General features: G+C 33.4%; 2 protein-coding genes across 2 annotated transcripts; both read right to left on the bottom strand.

The window, feature by feature from the left end:
* Positions 1-238: 238 nt before the first annotated feature.
* LOC123892889 (glucomannan 4-beta-mannosyltransferase 1) lies at positions 239-3,924 on the bottom strand. The gene is made up of 9 exons (XM_045942767.1): positions 3,593-3,924; positions 2,480-2,578; positions 2,126-2,378; positions 1,898-2,008; positions 1,679-1,815; positions 1,458-1,571; positions 1,147-1,346; positions 876-1,065; positions 239-536 (listed from the first exon to the last, which is right to left on the bottom strand). The coding sequence occupies exons 1-9, from the start codon at positions 3,905-3,907 to the stop codon at positions 363-365; spliced, it is 1,593 nt and encodes a 530-aa protein (XP_045798723.1). The 5' UTR covers positions 3,908-3,924; the 3' UTR covers positions 239-362.
* A 6,768-nt stretch (positions 3,925-10,692) lies between these two features.
* On the bottom strand, positions 10,693-17,342 carry LOC123892887 (ABC transporter B family member 1). The gene is made up of 10 exons (XM_045942765.1): positions 16,365-17,342; positions 16,215-16,269; positions 15,890-16,065; positions 15,572-15,772; positions 15,090-15,349; positions 14,671-14,987; positions 14,340-14,563; positions 13,319-13,692; positions 12,315-13,029; positions 10,693-12,190 (listed from the first exon to the last, which is right to left on the bottom strand). Exons 1-10 carry the CDS (start codon positions 16,776-16,778, stop codon positions 10,934-10,936), a joined length of 3,993 nt encoding a protein of 1,330 aa, XP_045798721.1. The 5' UTR covers positions 16,779-17,342; the 3' UTR covers positions 10,693-10,933.
* Positions 17,343-21,765: the final 4,423 nt, after the last annotated feature.

The following is a 21,765-nucleotide window of genomic DNA, read 5'->3' as shown; positions in this document are numbered from 1 at the left end:
TGTTTGGCACGTGCCTCTATCTTACTGTTTTATATTTTCGTGTGTTTGACACACCTACATTGTGAGACTGAGTTGGTTTCATAAAAGAAGCCTCATGAGGTGTTTCCTCATATTTATTCACAAATATAATACATTATTTTAAGCTGCATATGATAAACATGAACTAGATGCTTTTATTTTGTTGGTATGCATGAATATGAATAGTTCCTACCATACCACCACATATGGATTGGTTCTACTAGGTAGGTAATTACTAACTACATCCCGTTATATACGGGTATAGAAATAGTTCAGTAATTTTGCAAACACAATACACAACAGACTGAGACACTAATAGTTCGACTGATCATTGTCTTTAAGCTTTAATTGGGCACAATTGTTCCCACTATCCCAAACCCCATTGTAAAGAAAGCCCCTGCCTGCAGCAACAGATAGATAAAGAAATGGTCGTGTCCGAAGAGCAGATCATAGATTGCACAGTGCAACATATACATCCCCACTATAATCTCCAATGGGTGGATCCTGTTGATTATATAGTAAAGGGTCATAAGTATGCATCAGATGCAGTATTAAAAGTACTAATCAAATATTGTAACTGCATTCTTTACCATGTTTTCTAATGTCTATTACATTATTCATAAGTCTAGATTGTCATTGACGAGAAATGAAAATATTAATTGTATTCTGCTTGCTTTTTCTCTGCATTCTGTGTTTATTTTAATATATCTGAGTTATATATCATGTATGTAATTTTTGACAAATTCAATGGAAAATTATTGTGTTGGTTGAATAAATTACTTTATTTAAAGAGACTAGCTACAAAGCAACATGTACCTTTCTGTAATTCGAAGCGATGGCATTCGAAGCGATGGCATTCGAAACCATGGCGATCTTGATGTTGATGGCCTAGCATTGTTCCTCTGTTTCATAACGTTTCCAAGCTTCTCAGTCACAACCCATTCATTGACACGATTTGCTTCCAAGAGTCCTATAATTGCTGCCTTAGTTCGATGGAGTGACATGACATTCTCAAAGAGTATCCAGAGGACTAGTAGATGCATGGATCTGTCCCATGTATAAGTGAGTGTAGAGTAACCAAAATAACTGAGGGAAACTGAGTAAATTTAGATTGTTGAAACCAATTACCTTGGGGTGGAGATTGCATTTAGAATTGTAATGGTTGCTGGGATATATATGGCAATCTGTTTTTTGAGATGCACTTCTGGAACTATCACACAAGCTGGTATGACTATGCAGTAAAAAAAGAATGTGACCCAATGTGCAACTACTTTCCTCACAAAGAAGAAAGCATAGATAAGATGAAGTCTCTTTAGAAGCGATACCCTCTGGATGATACACACAATATAAATTTCAATCAGTGTAAGAGAGTAAATGTTGATTCTACAAGGAATTGGATTTGGTTTTAGGTGTTGATGAAGAGATTAGAGTTTACATACTTTGCAATAGAGGATTTCCTTTGTCATTTTCTTAAGGAGATTAGCTGGACCACATGACCACCTGTGTTGCTGAAATCTGTATGCTTTAAATGTACTTGGTAGTTCATTTTTGACCTAGTAAGCAACACATTTATTTCCACATGAGAATGATGTGGTTTATAAAGTATTCAAGATGAAGACTATATTCTAGCAAAGATATCAGTCAATTATGGATAACTCACAGTTACATCACCGACAAAAACAAATTCCCAACCCTTCAGGCTTGCCCTAACTGCAAGATCCATATCTTCCACTGTGGTTCGATCTTTCCATCCTCCAGCATCTTTTATTGCTTCAATCCGCCAAACTCCTGCTGTCCCTGCATGTTTTAAAGCATGTTTATAGAAGCTGATATACAAATGTGCTTGTCCGAATTTAATTTGGTGAGTATATTGACTTACCATTAAATCCAAAGAAGGAGTATGTTGAAGAGCCCACTTCCTGTTCAACACTAAAATGATAATCGAGTGACATCTCTTGAAGGCGAGTCATCATACATTCCTCTGAATTAACTGTACAGACATGTAAGCAGTGTTAGAAAACTTTGATTTATTAGACTCATTAGTAAGGCTGTCACACTGATGTGGCTCCAACAACTTAACAAGGCAATGATATTATTGGTTACTTACCAAATTTCCATCTTGCTTGGACCAAACCTAACTTTGGGTTCTCAAGAAGGTAAGGAATTGTCTTCCAAAGAAAATCTGGTTCTGGCTGGAAATCTGCATCAAATATTGCTACAAACTCACAATCCTCAACATATTCCTTCTCTAAACCCTCTTTTAGGGCACCTGCCTTGTAACCATTACGATTTTTCCTGTTTACATACTTGACATTCACACCTTTCTGTATCCATTTGTCACACTCCAATTCAACCAATTCCTGCATGTTATGAAAACACATGGTTACTATAACTTTGTACACTCATAGATACACAAACATATGGGATATGTCATGGAGCATTTTCTGGATTAATCAGATACCCTTAAGACTGGATTTGTGGAGTCATCAAGAACCTGAACTACGAGTCTGTCAGTTGGCCAAGACAGCCCGCATACTGCTCCAATTGAAAGCTTGTAGACCTGGAAGCAGAAGTTAAATTTTATTAGCCAAGGTAATTCATCTTTATTCTTTAATTTTTTCCGACATTTTTGTGTCAATCGTAACAGTCAAACTTTATTTTGACTAAACTAACCAAGTTGTGTTTTTTCTTTACTTCTTCAGTTAGTTAGCTGTGATTTATTATGTGTATGATTGTATAGATGCAAAAGCATATTAAAATAATGAATAATGACAATCTAAAAGGACACCCTTAGGCTTTGTTTGCGAGTTAGGAGGGAAGGACTTTGGAGGGAGGGAAGTAAAGAGAAAAGTAGAGAAATCTTTCACATTTTTTGAGAGTATTTTTATAGAGAATGATAAATAAATGATTATGATTAATATATTTTTAATTTTAAGAATATTATAATAACATAAATTAATTTTGAAGAATTCATATAAACCCTCCAAAACCCCCCTCCAATACAATTTTGAGTTCCGCCGAATTATGGGGTTTTTGTGTTATGAAGAAAAATGAACCCGCCTCCTAACTCCTCGACTCCTTCCACATGTTTCTTCCTTTTTTTCAAAACCCACCCCTTCCCTCCAAAAGATTGTAATATTTAGTAGTTCGGATCTCTAAAAGATTACCTGGTAACGCTTCGTGCAAAACTCTGAAAGATTATCTGGTAATGCTTAGTGCAAAAATTAACCGACCCCGCCCACCCCTCAAATGAATGAATAAAAAAAATGTAAATTAGGAGTAAATGAATTAATTACTTAGGACACAATGAAATGTTTGAAAACACAATATTTAGTTGATTTCTTCCCAATTTAACCTGCCTTAATTCTTTCAACTATTTACAAATGATAAAAGGATGTCCTTATAATCGGTATGGTTGTTCATAACTATAAATCAATAGTGACTTATCGTGCAACTTGCACACCCTTTTGTGTTTGAGATATCATATCATATTAAATGGTAAGTATTCTTAGATACCAAGTAACATTAAAATGTTCTTTATGTGCTAGACTTCCTAATTACAAAGCAAACTTACCTCTTTCTCATTATACATAGGTATTTGGATCAACACCATGGGGTATCTTTTGTTTCTCTCTATGTTTTGTTTCATGGCGTCCAATTTGTACTTGGTATATTTTTTCTTCCTCAACACCTTAACAACCAAAATTACGGCTGTCATGCCTACTCTTTCAAGAAATAGCATGACTGACATAATTGAGCATATTATGACTGCTAGTTTTAGGAGTGGTATTATCACCGGGGCTCGTATGGATTGCCAGGCATAACGTAGACTGCTTGAAGCATATCCTGGAATCCCGCCTTCAGGCTCCTCAAAGATTAGGCTTTTCATGGTGTTTGGGGTTGTAGTTATTAGGGGTATACAGAGCCTGAAGAAGAGCCTCAAGATAAAGCCACTTTGGGGCTGAGGCAATTGTAGGATGGGACAATGATTGTTGCTGGTAGGGATCAAATTGGTGTGATATGTTTAGGAGATGAAACCTTCGCTTTAAATAGGCAGGGCGTGCTTGGTAGGAAGATGAGGACATGCATTTGGGTTTAGCTGGAAGAACGAAGTGTGATGAGTGAGCTATTAAGGGGAGATATATCCTTTTTTTAATTTAGAGACACACGTTATTCATGCAAACAATGGTGTTGCAACGTAGCTAATTGATAGCTCGGTATGTCTTTTCTTGCCGACAATTTGATTACGAGTTCTACTGTCAATGATTTTGATCAGAGTAATAATTGCTTCTATCATTTGATCAAACTTATGAGGTTCTGTTATACTGTAAGTAAATATTGGATAAAGGCCAACAGGATAAAGCTAGCATTTTTTGTGCCTTACTAATGCTTAGATGCAATTGTTTTTTACATTGATTTTGTGCTTAGGAGCATATTCATTCTTAAAAACGTCATTGATTTGCTTTTATGGTCAATTTTCTTTAGATATGTTGGTAAAGGAATTTAAAGTACTTAATAGTTCACCATAAAGTACATTAAATTATTTAATGGATCTTTTATTAGTCACAAAAGCAAACCAATGAAATCCTATATATAATTATGATCTTTCTGTAAATGGTTTTACTAAAAGATTAGTTTATAATGGAGATTGTTGTTGGTGAATCACGCAGTCATGTTGCCAATTCAAAGGAATAATCCTGCCTGGTAAGATAGTACATTATTGTATAGTTTTATTACTACATCATGAAAAGTATAGTTTTATTAGTAGTAGTGATATTGGTAAAATTCATTACTATTATCAACATGTTAATAAAGTTAATATTGTTAAGAGAAGAATCTTTTCATTGAAAAAATGAATATTTCTTCCTTACTAGAGACAACATGTTTGCACACTATCATAAAGTTGTAGAATATTTATATTTATGCGAAAACTTATGCATTAGGCCGGCTTTCTTTTCATTTTGTACCGGGGAAGATATCTTGTTCCCCTTCATACTTGTTCCATTTCTTCCCAATAATTTATTTTTATATAAAACAACCACTTTGGCAAACAAGAGGTTGGTAGAGGATTGAGAAAGAAGTAGAGGAATGATGGGAACGATCCCTTGTTGGAAACGTTTGACACAGTTGTTGAAAAGCAGGATGGCTATAAAAGAGAATAGTGTGTTTAGGTATACGATTTCAGTTTCTTGATGGTAAAGTCTCTAATAAGGGTATAATCGAAAATAGAAAGCAAAAAAATTTCCTTTTGAAACATTTAGCAAGTAAAGAAAGAAATGTTCCCTTCCTTTCTGCAATAAATTTCTTATTTGATATGAGATGGATGTCATCATTTTCTTTAATTACCGCCATAAATTTTTTAATTTCTCCGGACTTTCCTTTTCCTGTTTAGAGATTGAAAGAGCATAGTATGGTGTTTTTTTGTTACTTAGGTCAGAGCTATTTCTGTAAATTAGTTTGTACTTCTATCATTTTCCATGTTTGGATATCAAAGTAGGAAAGTTAGGTAACTAATTGACTCTGAAGAGTAGAATTTAGTGAAGGCACTTTTATAGTTGAAACTATTCCATGGAAGTAACCAAAAGAATATACTTTCCTTTCTAGATAATTTAAAGTCGAAATATCTTTTCCGCAATCCCAAATTATAGTTAGTTTATCCGCTTTGATTTAATTGTTAATCTGATGCAGATCATACTCAGAAATTATCACTTTTGAAAAATCGACCATATATATGAAAACTTACATATATTGATGTATGACTTAGATAACGTGTATTAATTCTGCAACACGTAGTCTTTTGGATAGATCAAACTATTCAATCTATAAATTTTGCGTGTACTCAAGCTCAATATAGACAATATTTTCCAGTTCAGCTATACTGTCGCTTCCTTAACAATGAAATGTCTGTTACAAGTCATGGTGTGAATAGGGGGAATGTACATTTGTGTGGATACTTAGTTATGGTAAAATCTTTTGTCTTCTGCTATTGGAGGTTGAAATAAAATGTCAATTACCAAGTTAATGTTTCGTGTAAGTTACAAAAGTAGCGAGGCTTCTAAGTGTTTTGATTTGCATTAGTATATTTTTAACTCTTGTATATGTCTGTGGTATATATGAAATGATGGTTGAACAATAAAAATAGGTATTATGTTATTGGTCTGTCATTATTGAGAAATTATGTTGTTGGGTTGGGACTCTAGTTCAATCTTAACATAGGCTCTTGACACAAACTTCATTAGGATGTGAGTAAATATATCAGTTAAATCTCTTCTACTTTTACGCACCACCAGTCTTGATTAATTTTGTTACCCTGAGTACAATACAATATAATGATGAGCTTCATGAAATTTTATTATGTCTGTATCTTCATTATTATGCCTTCATTCTGTTCTGCTTATTTGGTTTCAACCATTAGAGTTTGTAATGGAAGAGAAAAGAAGATTACCAGTTAATATTTAGTTCAGGTAGACTAAGTAATTAGGCATCTGATGTTTTTAGAGTCTGTAGGATAGGTTAGATAAGGGTTGTATTCAACTATTCATGGTATATGGTATATGTAGAATGTACCTGCGAAGCAATAAATATAGGTAGTGTATTGTTTCATGTGTTTAAGTGGAATTGTTTTCAGGACTGTGACCTATGGGACTGCCTTGGCATGTGCCCTTGATATGCATGCTAACTTCATTAGTATGGGAATTGCTGTTTTTATGGTACACCTACAAAAACTGATGGCTTCTTAAAATTGTTATTCTATATCTTGAGTTGGTTCTGACTGTCTGAATTTAGTTTATTTTTACGAAAATAATGAGAGGGGAACAAAAAATATGGAGTGTGTACAGTATATGAGGGAAACCCTTGGAGGAGGATAGTCTTCTTTTGATTGTGCTATAACTAATAATAGAAACCTTCTTTGTTTTCTTACTCTCTGTCTCTCTTAACTTGACATCATTCTTTGTATATGAGTTTATATCATTTACACTATACTCTTATTATTATGCCTTCTTATTTTGATTTGTCAATGTACCACAACTCCAGGATATATTCAGATTTTATTCTAGTTAACTGAATCCGAGGGCATGTGTCCTCAGTTTAGCTATATATGCGTAGACTTTTCAGTTTTTCCTAGTATGGAATAACGCTGGTTCTGATTTTTTTGGGTTCGTCTGCATAAATTGCTTAATGTATTTCTGGGAGTGTAATATTACAATCTTCATTTGAAGTGTTGCTTCTTAAATTGAAAACTAATGTAACTATTCGTTTTTGGGTCAAGGAAATCAGTATTCTTCATGCTGGATGGTTAGACTTACTTAGCCATATGCATCAAGTTCAGGTTAAAGGTTGTAAAAATTGAGATCCTACCTAGGTTTGAGGAGAGGGAAAAATCGTAAAATTGGTTGTAAGATCCTCCTATATGAAAATAGCATCAATAAGATAAACATTTTTTCCAAAACATGACATAGATAACCTCTAAATAACGATGAGCCAGTTATGCCAAAAAATAATGAAACGCATAAAATAGGTCTAGCTCTAGAATGCAGATATCTAGCAAATAAGAATAGAGAGTAGATAGAATAAATATGCCTCGAGTTGCTGAGGCAAATTAGAGTAAATTGATTGACAAATCAAAGATAAGCTAAGTGAGAATGGAGTAAATAAACAATAATATAGAAATGGCTCGAGCTGTTAAGGCAAATTAGAGTAGAATGACAAACAAATAAGAGATGTTTTGGATTATGTCAGTATAACACCTCTAAAATCTGGCCAGTATACACTAGAAGGAATAAAGGTGTGATAGTTTTTTTTTCCCCCTATTCAGTATGTGTGTACATCCTCCATTATTTTAACTTCTTTGATTATCAAAGTAATGAGTGTGAGCAATCTACTGCTTTATCTAACATCTTTGATTGTTATGAACATTTCCATTTAGCACATATAATTCAATACATTTATTTATTTCTTCAGTTAACCGACAACCATCTATATAATTAATTATATATAAAAAAAAGGTCTTCGCCTTTGAACCAATTATCTTCGAAGTTTTCAGTTTTTTTACTCAAGTAAAGTTTTCAGCTTAATACCATTTGTTTCTGCAACCTTTAAGAATAAATATACTACAATTGGAACCTTAGTGTTAAGAATGCAAGTCATTCAGTGTACTCGCTCGGTCACACTTAGCTCGCTCAGCCACACTTAGCTTGCCTAGCGAAGTGTCTGTTAACACTAGTTTTGGTTTTGTGCAGAAACTAATTTCATAAGTTGGTTGTAACTACTTTTCCCTCCATCTATAACTGATGCAACAGTCTAAGAGTAGTGCTAGTATACATGCAGGTGCAGCTATGCTAAGATAGAACCTCTTGCTACTATAAGCAGCTCATTGTAACCATTCTTCATTTTCAAATGATCATAATAATGAATTCACTCATTTTCTCCATCAATTCCCACTTACTTTCAATATTCTAACACTTAGCTCTTAAGAATTAACAGAATGAGTAAAAAAAACGAATCAACAGAAAAACAAAGTAACATGAAGCTGCATTATTAGTGATTAAAACTGCATGCATGGTTTTGATAAGAATCTTTGACGTTGGCTCACAACCCTTGTTCATAAGTGCTTTATTAGTGATTAAAACAACATGCATGCTTTTGATTTAAGTGCGAGTAGATAAATTCCCTAAAATAACAAATGTAGCCGTTCTAAATGATTTAGGTATTGGTACTCATTGCAAATCGAAGGAGAATTTTTCTCTCCCCCTCCCCCCGGGGGTTCTCTTATCACCTAAAACTCCATATTTGCCTCAGATAAAAAGCTCGGAACATAGATTCCGAACTAAAAGATGCTTTCAGGGGGATAAGAGAATGGGGAGAGGAAGAGAAACATTCATGAAGGATAATAATCTATGCCCAATAAATCTACTCAATGGAAAAGCCCATAAATGGTCATTTGTACCCAGCATTTGATATTTTCTCTTTAGACCTCCATGGTTCTTTTTCCTTCTGGAATTTACTTTTTTGGCCTTCAATAAAAACTTCGGTTGCTACGAACCGAATTTTTTTTGCCTTGAAAAAAAATTTGGTTTCTGTTAACCGAATTTTTCCTGAATTTGAACTAGAAAAAACTTCGATTTCTGCGAACTGAAGTTTTTAGCAAGGCAAAATTGGAATATTTAGGGGTATAAAATATACATGGGAGGCATAGAGAGAAAACATCCCAACATTTTAGGCTCAACTCTATTTTGTTGCGATTTAGTGTTGAAATTTACAATGATAAACAAATGTCATGGAGTTTTTTTTAAGACAAAAGGACAATTATCACAAAAAAACTCCATATGCAACCGTGAGATTTTAAATTCAAATTGAAATCTAAATGAATATATTTAGTCTAATAATATTGACATTTGCATGTTGAAGATGTCGTAGAGTGTTTAAAAACTGTGTTATAAAGTCACTAGGTTTAGTCTAGTGGTGAGAGAATTGGGTAATATGCATGAGATTTTAGGTTCGACCCTCATTACCAACATTGTAAAAAAAAAAAAAACTGTGTTATACTATTATTATTATTATTATTATTATTATTATTATTATTATTATTATTATTATTATTATTATTATTATTATTATTATTATTATTCTGAAGTAGATATTTAGTGGTATAAGAAATATTTATGGTCTACTAAGATCGAAGACATGACTCAACAAAAGTCTTAATTCATTATTCATCTATAAAGTGATAAATAAATTACAAAATAATATATTGCATTTTATTTATGAAATAAAAATAAAGGATATTCTCGTTTATTTAATCATCTCTTCTTCTTCTTTTTTTTTCTTTTTTTTTTAGTGCTTACTTCATAGTTCATAATTTCCAATTGAATATAATTATCTTGCATTTCTCAAATGTTAGTAAGCAAAAAAAAAATTTGTTTTTGTGTAGAGGGAAAGTATTATCATTTTGTTCTTAAAACGAATAAGGACATGGTTTGAGACAAATAAAATAAATTTTTGTTTCTTGGTTCACAAACAAACACAATGTTAAGTATGGTAGCATGTCTCTCTCCCTTTGTGAGAGGACCATCTCTCCCTTGTGGGACCATTGTCACCCACCAATACCATGGTACATTTCTTCATGATATGAATGTTGATCTAGATTCTAGATGATAACATGGCTAAGAAAAACGAAAAACTTAATGGGGGAGCTCAAGCAATCACATGCACAAGCAACCATCCCATGCATATCGAAGAAGAAATTCAAATTGTGAAACTCTTTCCTTTTTAATGGTGGGTCCTGATAGTCAGACCTACCGGGACCAATGGCTATTTTAAGTTGGAATTGTCGAGGCCGGAGTCACCTACGAGCAATTTCTAATGGCTATTTTAAGTTGGAATTGTCAAGGCCGGAGTCACCTACGAGCAATTTCTATTTTCATCTACCTTGTTCGGCAGTGTTATTGGCTAAAAGTGCATTTTATTTTAATATTAATATTTTGTATTACCTAAACAAAATCCTTTTGATGGTGCAGCCTAATTGCTTTAGCACTTGTTTATGCCACCATAAAATAGATATTGAGTTGTGACAGAGAATAAGAGGAAGCTTGGTTTAATGGAGTTTTTGATTCTCTACAGCAAAGTTCATGACTAACAAAATGCAAAAAAAAAAAAAAAAAAGGACGCCTTGAATAAATTAATGATGATGAGCATCAATTCATCTGTCATTCATTTTCTTAGTAACATTCACAAAGATAAGAACATACATATAAATACATACATTCTTTAATAGGACATGAAAAGAAAGAGTAGGAATAATACACAAACTATATACTATTTTCAATTCAAAAAATGCCAATAATTATAAATGTGTATATATATGGCATATATTCCTTTAGCTGGTATTTTGATTAGAATTTTAATCATTGTTTGGTCATGTTGAAGAAGTTGAACTAGATGCCATACCAATTACCTCATTGTGTGTAAACCTTTGTAATTGAATCATGCGCGCATATATTCCATCCTGGTGATTTTTCATCAACTGTGAATGTGAACCTTGTTCAGCTACTTTACCATCATCAATCACAGCGATCACATTGGCATTCCTTATAGTTGATAATCTATGTGCAACAATGATGGTTGTTTTCCCCGTTGAAGCGCGGTCTAGAGCCTCTTGAACAGACCTCTCTGACTCAGCATCAAGTGCACTTGTTGCCTCGTCAAGAAGCATAAGCTCGGCTTTCCTCAAAAAAGCACGAGCAACTGCTATTCTTTGTTTTTGTCCCCCGGAGAGTTGAATGCCTCTCTCCCCTACAAATGTTTTGTATCCGGCTGGTAGAGAAGATATGAACTTGTGAGCATTAGCAAGTGTTGCTGCTTCGATTATCTCGGCTTCTGTTGCTGAGTCATGGCCATATGCAATATTTTCATAAATAGTAGTAGCAAAGAGGCACGGCTCTTGAGGTACTACAGAAATGTGTCTTCTTAAGGATTTGAGGTTGTATTTTCTGATGTCTTTTCCATCAATCATTACCCGGCCAGACGTTGGATCATAGAATCTCTGTATAAGTGCAATCACCGAGCTCTTACCGCAGCCACTAGGTCCAACAAGGGCAAGCGTTTTGCCAGCTCGGATACGAAGATTAAGGTCACGGAAAACCGGCATATCGGGTCTAGTGGGATAAGAGAAGTCCACATGCTTAAGTTCAACTTCACCGCGGAGACGGTCAGGAACTGGAGTAGCATCTTGATCATCTGGTTCAATCTCGGTTCGACGGTCGAGGAGATCAAAAACTGATCTCATGGCTCTACCTCCCTTGATGAAGTCAGGAGCCAGTGTTAAAGTCTCGGCAGCACCATTGGCAGAGACCATGAGGACCATGAAAACTCGGATTGTTTTAGAGAAGTCGGATATTCCGTGTTTCACTAGCCAAGAAGCGTACCAAAGACCAAGTGCATAAGAAGCATAAAGTGCAAACTGAGCTATTCCATATCCACTTCCGGAAATCTGTCCCTTCCAAAAGCACCTTTGTAGTGGAGTTTCAAGGTTGGAGGCGAAAAGGCGAACAATTTTCGATTCTGAGTTGAAGGCTGCAACAGTTCTTACATTGGCTATAGCCTCTCCAGCTAGTTGTGTGGCCTTGGCATGAGCAGCTTCTAGGTCACCAGAGAAACCAGTCATGAACATTTTCTGTACAAAACACAACAATTGGATAAACAACTTAATTAAGCTCAAATAAACCAATCCAAATAAGCCCTAAGTGAAACAGAATTGAATACAAAGAATGCCTGGAAGAAAATATTATAAAACAAACCTGCAAAACAGTGGCTGCAACAACAACAGGGAATACAGCAATGAGGACAAGGGCGAGACGCCACTGCAACACAAAACCTGCAGTACAAGCAACAAGCATAAGTGCAGTATTCTGCACAATGACTGAAATTCGGTCTCCAATGGCTGATCTGACATTGTTGGCATCGAGAGCCAGCCTTGCAGAAATCCTAGCACTCTCATTTTCCTCCTGATCAAACCATGCCATTTCATTCTTAAGCACTGCAGTCAGCATTTTCTCCCTCACACGTTTCGTAAGATTTTCCCCGACAATATCCCAGAAGAAGTGTTGCAATGTGTTGAAGATAAGTGCAGTTGATGAAAGACCAATCAATAAGTAGCAGTACTTATCTATTTCTCGGATCATGTGTTTGTGGTCCGGATTGTAATAGACACTGAGGACAGCACTAAGAACATAAGCAAAGAAAGCACTAAGCGATCCACAAACAATTGAGCCGATTGAACCAATTAAAGCATAGAGCCATTCAGGAGAGTTCATTTTTACTAGTCTCCAGAAGGAACCGGCTTGATCTTTGAAGGCAAGCTTTTCATGCTTGTAATTTGGATATGATGCATCAAGGGACAAACTAAAATCTGATGTAGAGAAATCGGACAATCTACGTGAGTACGGTGACCGGCCATAAGAAGAATTCCTCGCAATTATCGGCGAGCTAACTGAGTTTCTTGCACTTGAAGGCCTGCAGGTAAAAATGACATGCATGATCAGCTCGGAATATCTACTAGTACTAGTTATAGATGAAATTGAAACATTGGTAAAAATAGGAATATATTTTTTTGTCTAGGGAAAAAGACTGGTAATCTAGAATTCAACTAGTAGGTAAGTAAAGTCTGACCAAGAATTGTTCCGGTCAGGATTCGAACTCAAGTGGAATAATCCTTGACTAGACAATACTCTTTCATGAACAATGAAAATGAAATAACTTAAAAAAATGTTCAACATTGGTCAGCTTAAGTAAAGGCTATTACCTTGCACTACTCTTTCTAGCATTATTCATAGCAGTTTCATGGGCAACCTCCTGCATCTTAATAAGCTTGGCATAGACTCCATTTTCACCTTTAGAGAAGAGCTCATCATGAGTTCCAATTTCAAAAACACTTCCTTGTTGAATCACAGCTACGAGGTCAGCTTTGCGAATTGTGGAGAGGCGATGAGCAATTACAAGAGTCGTTCTTCCGATCATGAACCGGTCAAGTGCTTCTTGCACCAGTTTTTCTGATTCAGAGTCCAATGCACTTGTTGCCTCATCTAGGAGAAGAATTGCTGGATTTTTTAACATTGCCCTTGCTATTGCTATTCTTTGTTTTTGCCCTCCAGAAAGTTGTAACCCTCTTTCTCCTACCTGCCATTACAAAAATTATTATTATTTTCTTTATCATTTAATCCATTTCTCAATTAAATTATTGTATATTGTATGATTCCTCCTGTGATTCATAGTTTACATATAATTCTGTGCAGAGATTATTTATTCCTTAAAATTAGAGGTTTTATGATTGATGTGTAACTTTTCTGTGGTCCTTATTTTTATAATATGAACATGCACAAGTTGACTGAAGCATGTTACCCTCTTGGTTTTTTCCAGATGCAATGTATAAACAACACTTCCTACTGCAGGTTTGACCAAATTAATAGTCAAGACGTCACCATGTTTCTCTATACATTGTTACTAACAAACAGTAACAATTGTGGAATAAAATATTCCTCTTTTTTGATATCCAATTTTTATTTTATTTAGCATCCTATATATTTTTATAATTAACTACTTATTTAGCCTCTAAACTATCACTCTCTCTTCAATTTAGTTCCTGAAGTATATAAAAATAATGAAATCTGTCACTTTAGTCTCCGCTGTTCAGCGTCGCATCAGTGACTAAAATGACGGATTTCATATACTTCAGGGACTAAATGCAAAAGAGAGTCATAATTTAACAAAGGCACCGTCAATTCATGAACAAAAAGAAGCATTTTCTTGAACCAAAGTTGACTAACCTGAGTTTCATAGCCGTCAGGAAGTTTGATGATGAACGAATGAGCATTAGCAACCCTAGCAGCTTCTTCAATCTCAACCTGGTTTGCATCAGGTCTTCCCAAGAGTATATTTTCTCGAATCGTGGTAGCGAACAAAGCAGGTTCTTGGCTCACTAGTCCTATCTGTTGCCTCAACCATTTAAGCTTCAAAGTTTTAATGTCATGACCATCTAGCATAACTTGTCCTGCAACCGATTTTTCGGAAAAATGTAATGTAACCACAATTAGCATAAAACTTCCAATCTCAAAATTCAATCTGTCAAAACTGAAAACTGGAATTTTCAAAATTCACCTGAAGTTGGGTCATAGAACCTCTCAATAAGGGAAACAACAGTGCTCTTGCCGGAGCCACTGCTACCGACTAAAGCTATGGTCTTTCCGGCAGGAACACTCAAGGAGAAATCATTGAGGATCAGAACGTCGGGCCTAGATGGATAAGAAAAGTCGACATTTTTAAGTTCCACAAGTCCAGTAACTGTCTCCAATTCCAATCCTGATTCACTGTTTCTATCTATACCAGGACTGTGATCGATTATCCGGAAAATCTTAGCCGCAGCAACCCTCGCCTTTGTAAATGCAGCCATGCTAGGTGCAGATTGCCCCAAGCCTCTACATAAATCAAATCGTCAAAACGTATTAATCATTAAGAAACTCCAATTCAATCACTATGGTTTTGTTTGCTAAAACACAAAATGCACTACTAGTACTTACATTCCACCAATCATGACAGCAAACATGGTTGCAATGGCAAGTCCTCCATTGGTTTCGTGATGCCTTACAAGATAGCCTCCATACCACAACAGAAGCGCGTAGCAGCAGAAAACAACAAAGTAAGTTGCACCTAATCCCATTCCCTTTGCTAATCCTGTTTTGTAGCCAAGCTTCTGAGCAACCTTCAAGGCTGATGAGTAGCCTTGTAGTGCTCGAGACTCACCAACGAAAGCCAACACTACACGGATTTGCACAACCGTCTGCAATATCAACAAAAAAATCACCTCAGATCAGAAAAACAATTGAGATTGAGAGAGATTATAATTCGTTGGCCAAGGATTGTTTTAGCCAGAGTTCAAACTCGGGTACTTCTGATTGATTCGTTCTTAACTGAAGCTCATCAACCACTTGAGCTAAATCAGTTGGTTAAATTCAACGCTCTTAACTTTGAAAAGAAACACTGTGTTACTATTACTCTTTACCTGTTCCACAATGTTGCCAGCTTGAGAAAGAGCTTCTTGGCTTTTACTAGAGAGCTTAGCCAAAGTAGTGGTGTGAATGGCTCCAATAACAGCTATCATAGGAACAACAGCAAGGGTAACCAAAGCCAATTGCCAAACAGCAGTGAATCCAACAACAAAACCAGAAACAAAAGTAGCCATGTAGTGAATGAAATTTCCCAACTGCACAAATCAAACACACAACTCAAACACTAGTCCAATTCCAAATTTCCAATCTAACGACACTGTCACAAAAAAGAAAAAAACATCAAAAGTTCAAAACTTGTTCATTCATCTAACCTTCTCACTAATGGCATCCTGAACCATCACAGCATCAGTGTTGATTGCAGCAACAACATCAGAAGTTCGAACTTCGGTGTCAAAGAATTCAATGTCTTGTTTCAATGCAGCTTCCAGATACTTGATCCTCATCTTTGTTGATTGACGCTCTCCGGTCCACATCCAACACGAAATCTCTGCAACAAAAAAATCCAACCCTCATTCACATCATAATCCATAACTCAAAACAATTGAAAATCAAAACATAAAAAATTCAAAACTTTTTAAATTAAAAAAAAAACAGAAACTTGTTCTTCAATTTTTGAATTGGAACAAACCAACTAACCTGCCCATGAAGATGCCCAAATAGCAGCACCCACCACAAGGAAGTAAAATGCATACTGCAAAAAACAAAACATTTCCTCAAACAATTCATACCCACTTTCCAAAAAAAAGGATGAAACTTTCAAATTATGCTATCTATGATAATTCTTACCTTAACAACTTCTTGTGTCATCTTATCCAAATTATTAGCATTGGAACCAAAAGAGTTAACAAGATCAGCAAAGAATCTAAGAAAAATAGGCAAAGAACAACCATGAACAATTGCTCCAACAGTTCCAATAGTCATTAGAATATAATCCAACCCATCAGCAAATCTGAATAACTCTCCAAACCCAACAGCAGGAACACTCTTAACAACCTTCTCCTCTTTCTTAGCTTCTGATGTTTCCACCATTTCCTTGGAAACTTGAACTTGATTCTGAGAAACACCCTCTTCTATTACTGTTGGTAAGTTCCCTTTAAAAGGGTCAGAATTGTTATCATCATTCACAAGCTCAAGACCTTGCATTTCAGACCATTTCCATTGCTCACCACTAGTTTTAATTTCTTCAGATTCTTTTGACATTTGATACTAAAAAATAAAACTTTCTTAACTTAAATAAGAAAATAAGAAAATCCCAGTTCCCAAAAAAACAACCTATTCACACACACACTTGTTTATTGTTTCTGCTCTCATGTTTCTGATCTGAACAAAGTTTTGTATTACTACTACTACTATCACTTTTTTTTTCTTTCTCTCTCTTTCTCTATATATATAATAAATAGTAAATCTTGTTCATTGATTGTTTTGTTTTGTGTGATGGTGGGGTGAGTGTTGTTGGCATATTCTTCTTCTCACTCACTCACTCCTATGAGATTACTTTATTAGTATTATCTTCTTCTTCTTCTTCTATTGTGTGTGAAGTGTGAAGAGTGAAGAAGAAAAAAAAGCGTTAGTGGGTTAATGTTATTTTTTTTTTCTTTCTTAATTAGAATGTAAAAAACACCGAAAGTGATAGGTGGAGGGTGGTGAGAACCTAGACAGAGATGAAAAAGTTTGAAAGAATGGATTCGAGAGATAAAGATTTGATTTTCCACCCGACAAGGTACACTGTTGTGTGAAAGTTTTAAGATTTTAATTTTGACCAACTTCAATTAAAAAAAATCAATTATACCTACTTACCTACTGTTTTTTATTTATTTTTTTGAATAATACTTACCTACTGTTATCTGCTAACATACAGTACAATTTTTTTTTTAATATTTAAATAAATATCAGGCTAATTGTCTCGTGAGTTTAGCTCAGTTGTCAGAGACATTGTATTATACTCCCTCCGGTCCTTTTTATAAGAAACACTTTGAAAAAATCATACGGACCAATGAAGCACATTTAACATAGTTATTTTCATTTAATACTCTTATAAATTTAAATTTATTCCATGTATACCCTTATTTAATTACTATTTATTCAACTAACTTACTTATTTTTAAAGGGTCATGCTAAACAGTGCCCCCGAGGCACTAGTTAAGCATACTAAAGAAAGAAACAAATGAAAAAGTTAAGGTTGAGAGAGAATAACTTTTTACATATTAAAACATTGAATGCACAATTTACGAGATGAAATTTCCATATTTATATCCTTAACTAGTGCCCCGGGGGCACTGTTTAGCATTTTCCATTTTTAAATTCTCTCTCATAATAAACAAGGGCATAAGTGAAATTGAACATTTAAAACATTTGAAAATTGGTCAAAGTTTCTTATAAAAAGGACCAAATTTTTTGCCCTAAGTGTTCCTTATAAAAATGACCGGAGGGAGTATATGTCAGAGGGCAGAGTTCGAACCCGGTCATCCCACTTATCCACCTTAAAAATGAAATTTTTAACTTAGACTACTTGAAAAAAAAAATCAGGTTAACTAATGTTTTCGGAGCACCAACAAACAAGTAAATTTTGTATTGAAAATAGTGTTTTTAATTTTAAATTAATTTTTTTAATAAATTAAAAAAAAGTCATTTTGACTTCTAGTAACTTAAATATTTATGTTAGATATTTAAAATTACATCTTATTTTAGAGATTTTTTAAAAAATTATCATCCAAAAAAATTGTAATAAAATAATAAAAATACTTATTTTAAGAGAGATTATTTAAACTAATTGTTTCTCATTTGAAATGAAATAAAGGTATCGAAGATAATTTTGCTTGTTTCAAACCCAATACCTTGTGTGCTAGTTTTCTCTATGCAAAGCATAAAAGGAAAAGGAAATAAAAGTGTCACATAAAAGAATGTAACTTTTTCAGTATACAGGCATTTCAATCCTTTGCCTAAAAAAAAAAAGGCATTTCTATCCTCAAAAGTATCGGAAAATAATTTAATCTTTCAAATTTTCAAAATAACAAATTTGTCATTTAAATTAAGAAAAAGCCGATAAATTTAGTTCCTTGATCAAAATACTATCTTTTGACATAAATAAAACATTTATTAGAATGAACATGCAGCTGCTAAAATGTGTAAAAAGTTGTAAAAACATGAAACATGTTCATACACACCAAATCTTAAGGTTGCTTAACTAAATAATCAAGCAACAATATTAAAACCTCGGAACAATTTAGGAATCTTATGTACTCAAATTGAAGAATCCAAAGCAAGATCACCAAATTTGTCAGTCAATTACTTAACAAATGTATAGGCATCCCTCTATATTTGACTTGACTATTACTAGTAACAATGATAACAACTTAAATAATTGTTTCACAAGCAACTATCACTAATCATAGCTTAACTAAAATATTACACACACCAAATATAATACCCCTTTGTGATAAAATGTAAACAAAATTTCCCTTTTCATATCTATTGTATAATTGATATAAATCAGATACATCAACTATGCATTAAATATAAAAAGTAAAATTTTACTTATATTTTGTCACGTAATAAATATCATTATTAGCATTAATATTTATATAACGCTCTGAGATAGGTCTATCATATTATGAATATTTCAAAACATCATTGAACGATAAATAAATATTTATATTTTAATAAATTACTACCAATTGAATAGTTCCTAAGTATATTTGCTTACTAGTAGTATCAAGTTATTTAAAAGTATTTTAGTACAAAATTAGGGACAAAGCTTGACGCATTAAAAGTACTAATGTGAATTTCATTGCAGAAGCATATAGCACGATCTTACTTACATCACACTCTGCCTATGCTTTAATTGAGACCACCAACAACATGTGCAGACCAATTCCTATTTTTAGCTTCAAAACAATAACGTGTGTGCCTCAAGTTCTGACACTCGAAAAATTCTTACAAAGTTTTTCCATTTGTTTTTTTGTCAAAATAAATAAACCAATATGTTAACAAGATTTACCTTTTTTACTTTTTTAAGCACTTGATATGAAATCAGTCAAATAAAAATAGACAAATGGTAATATATATTCTGAACAAGTTAATGCAATTATGCAAATAAAGAAAAAAATGGGAAAACAAAGGTTAATTTTTTTATTTTATTTTTTGAAAAAAAAGGTAAATATTGGATTACTTTGTTTTACCCTTTCCATGGTTAAGAGTACATGTCTTTGTTTTAGGATCTGTTTTTCTCTGTTTGAGTGGGTCAGTGCCCTTCATCTATAGGTACATGTCCTTGTTCAGCATGGATTGTAAAGTAAGGCAAATGCAAATGAGCATCATCACTTGAGTTGCTTTTAAAAGTTAGTGACACATTTTTCCCTTCTGGTAGACTCAATACAATTGTCATTTTTCTACTTCCTCATGTCCTTAATATAAAAAACATTTTACTTTTTATATTAATTAAAAATTTAATGTATTTAGTCTATAAAATTAATATGGATCAGATACATTAGATTTTCAATGAATCTAAAAAGTAAAGTCTCTCTTATATTAAAGATCGGAGAGAATACTATATATTGCTCATTTGTAGATTAAAGGAATTTTTGTTCTTTAATTTTTCAATTTTGTGCGATTTTGAATTTTTTATTTTAATTGAGCGATTTTGACCCTCTAATTTTCAGTTATACAATTTTGAACTCTTTATAGTTTCAATTGATCAATTTTAACTCCCAAATATACTCCTATGAACTAGAAATGTGTTAAAGTTACTAACATGGTGTTGGGAAAAAAATATATTTCTAGACCCAAAAAAAATGATGTTGGAAAAATTGAAAACATAATAACACAACTCTACACCACGAAAAGAATTTGGGTTTGATTTACAAAACCGTTCATTTGAGAATAAAAAAATTCTGATAAAAAATAAAATATTTCGTTGCTAATTTTTGATAATTAGTTTCATAGCATATCCTAAAACTTAAGCAATGGGAATACATTGAGTACTTGCTTATTGTGATGAATGTTCTAATTAAAGTGGAATGAAAAAAATAAAATTACAAGCTTATAAAAGTATTTTTTCAAGTTTTTTTATTACAATATTTTTTCAAGTTTACTGCATGCCCTTTTTTTACATTAATTAATTACTGCATGCACAGTACAATCAAAACTTGGTAGTATATGACAGTGTACTTGTCATATATAAACGTCAGACAAGACTTGGTAGTAGTAATTAATATGTAAATTTCCGCAAAAAAGAAAGTAATTAATGTGAACTGTATAAAAAATAAAAAGTGTTTAGCGGAGAAAAATACTTATATCGTAAGCTACTAGATTTGGTCTAGTAGTGAAAAATTTGGGTAGTACGCTATAAGTATTGGATTCGATTCCCAACTCATTGTAAATCAAAAAAAAAAATACTTATATCGTAACGAAAAAAATACTAGTGGTGAAAAAAAAAATACATTTGGTTACTTCATTTGATTACCCTCACATAAATACAATACTCTTAGGGCACATCTTAGTTTTTCTCATATATATTTCTTAAAATGCAATTGGGAAAAGCTAATAGGAGAGTAAAGATATCTCAACTATATTGACACATCTATATTCACCCATATAATTTTTTTTTATCAGCTATACATATCATTTAATTATTTTAAAAATATACATTATTTAATTATTCTCTCTTTCTACATTTTATGAAACATGTACGTGTGACCAAATTATTTTGACCTCCCAACATTAGCAGGTAGCTTTAGAGCATTTTTTAATAACCTGAATAGTAAATTTTTATAAAAATATGTTAAGTTAGTGCATTAAAAATTAAAATATTTAACTTTTTAGTTGAATCAATAATCTTTTTAAATGAAAATTTTAAATAGTACTACTATCTAAAAAACACTCTCCTCAATGAAATTGAAATACATTCATTGTACAATGAAAAGATGGGTAAAGTGTGCATCCTGAAGCAAAATTACACGAACCTAACTATCAGAAATATTAATGAATGGTGCTTGTTTGTACATACACCAATTTCATGAGGCTACTGAACATTACTCTTACTGACCTTAAAAAGAATACGTACAATTTCCTATGATATATGGAAATTTATAACCCCAAACAGGAATGTCTTAAAATGCAAATGGAAAAAGGTAACTTCTGATGCACACTTTTATATAGATTTTTAACCACTTGTTGCACGAATAAATGA

This window comes from Trifolium pratense, linkage group LG6 (genome assembly GCF_020283565.1).
Source record: "Trifolium pratense cultivar HEN17-A07 linkage group LG6, ARS_RC_1.1, whole genome shotgun sequence".
Lineage (NCBI taxonomy): Eukaryota > Viridiplantae > Streptophyta > Magnoliopsida > Fabales > Fabaceae > Trifolium > Trifolium pratense.
The sequence above is the reverse complement of the archived record's forward strand: the minus strand, read 5'-3'. Positions and strand labels throughout refer to the sequence as shown.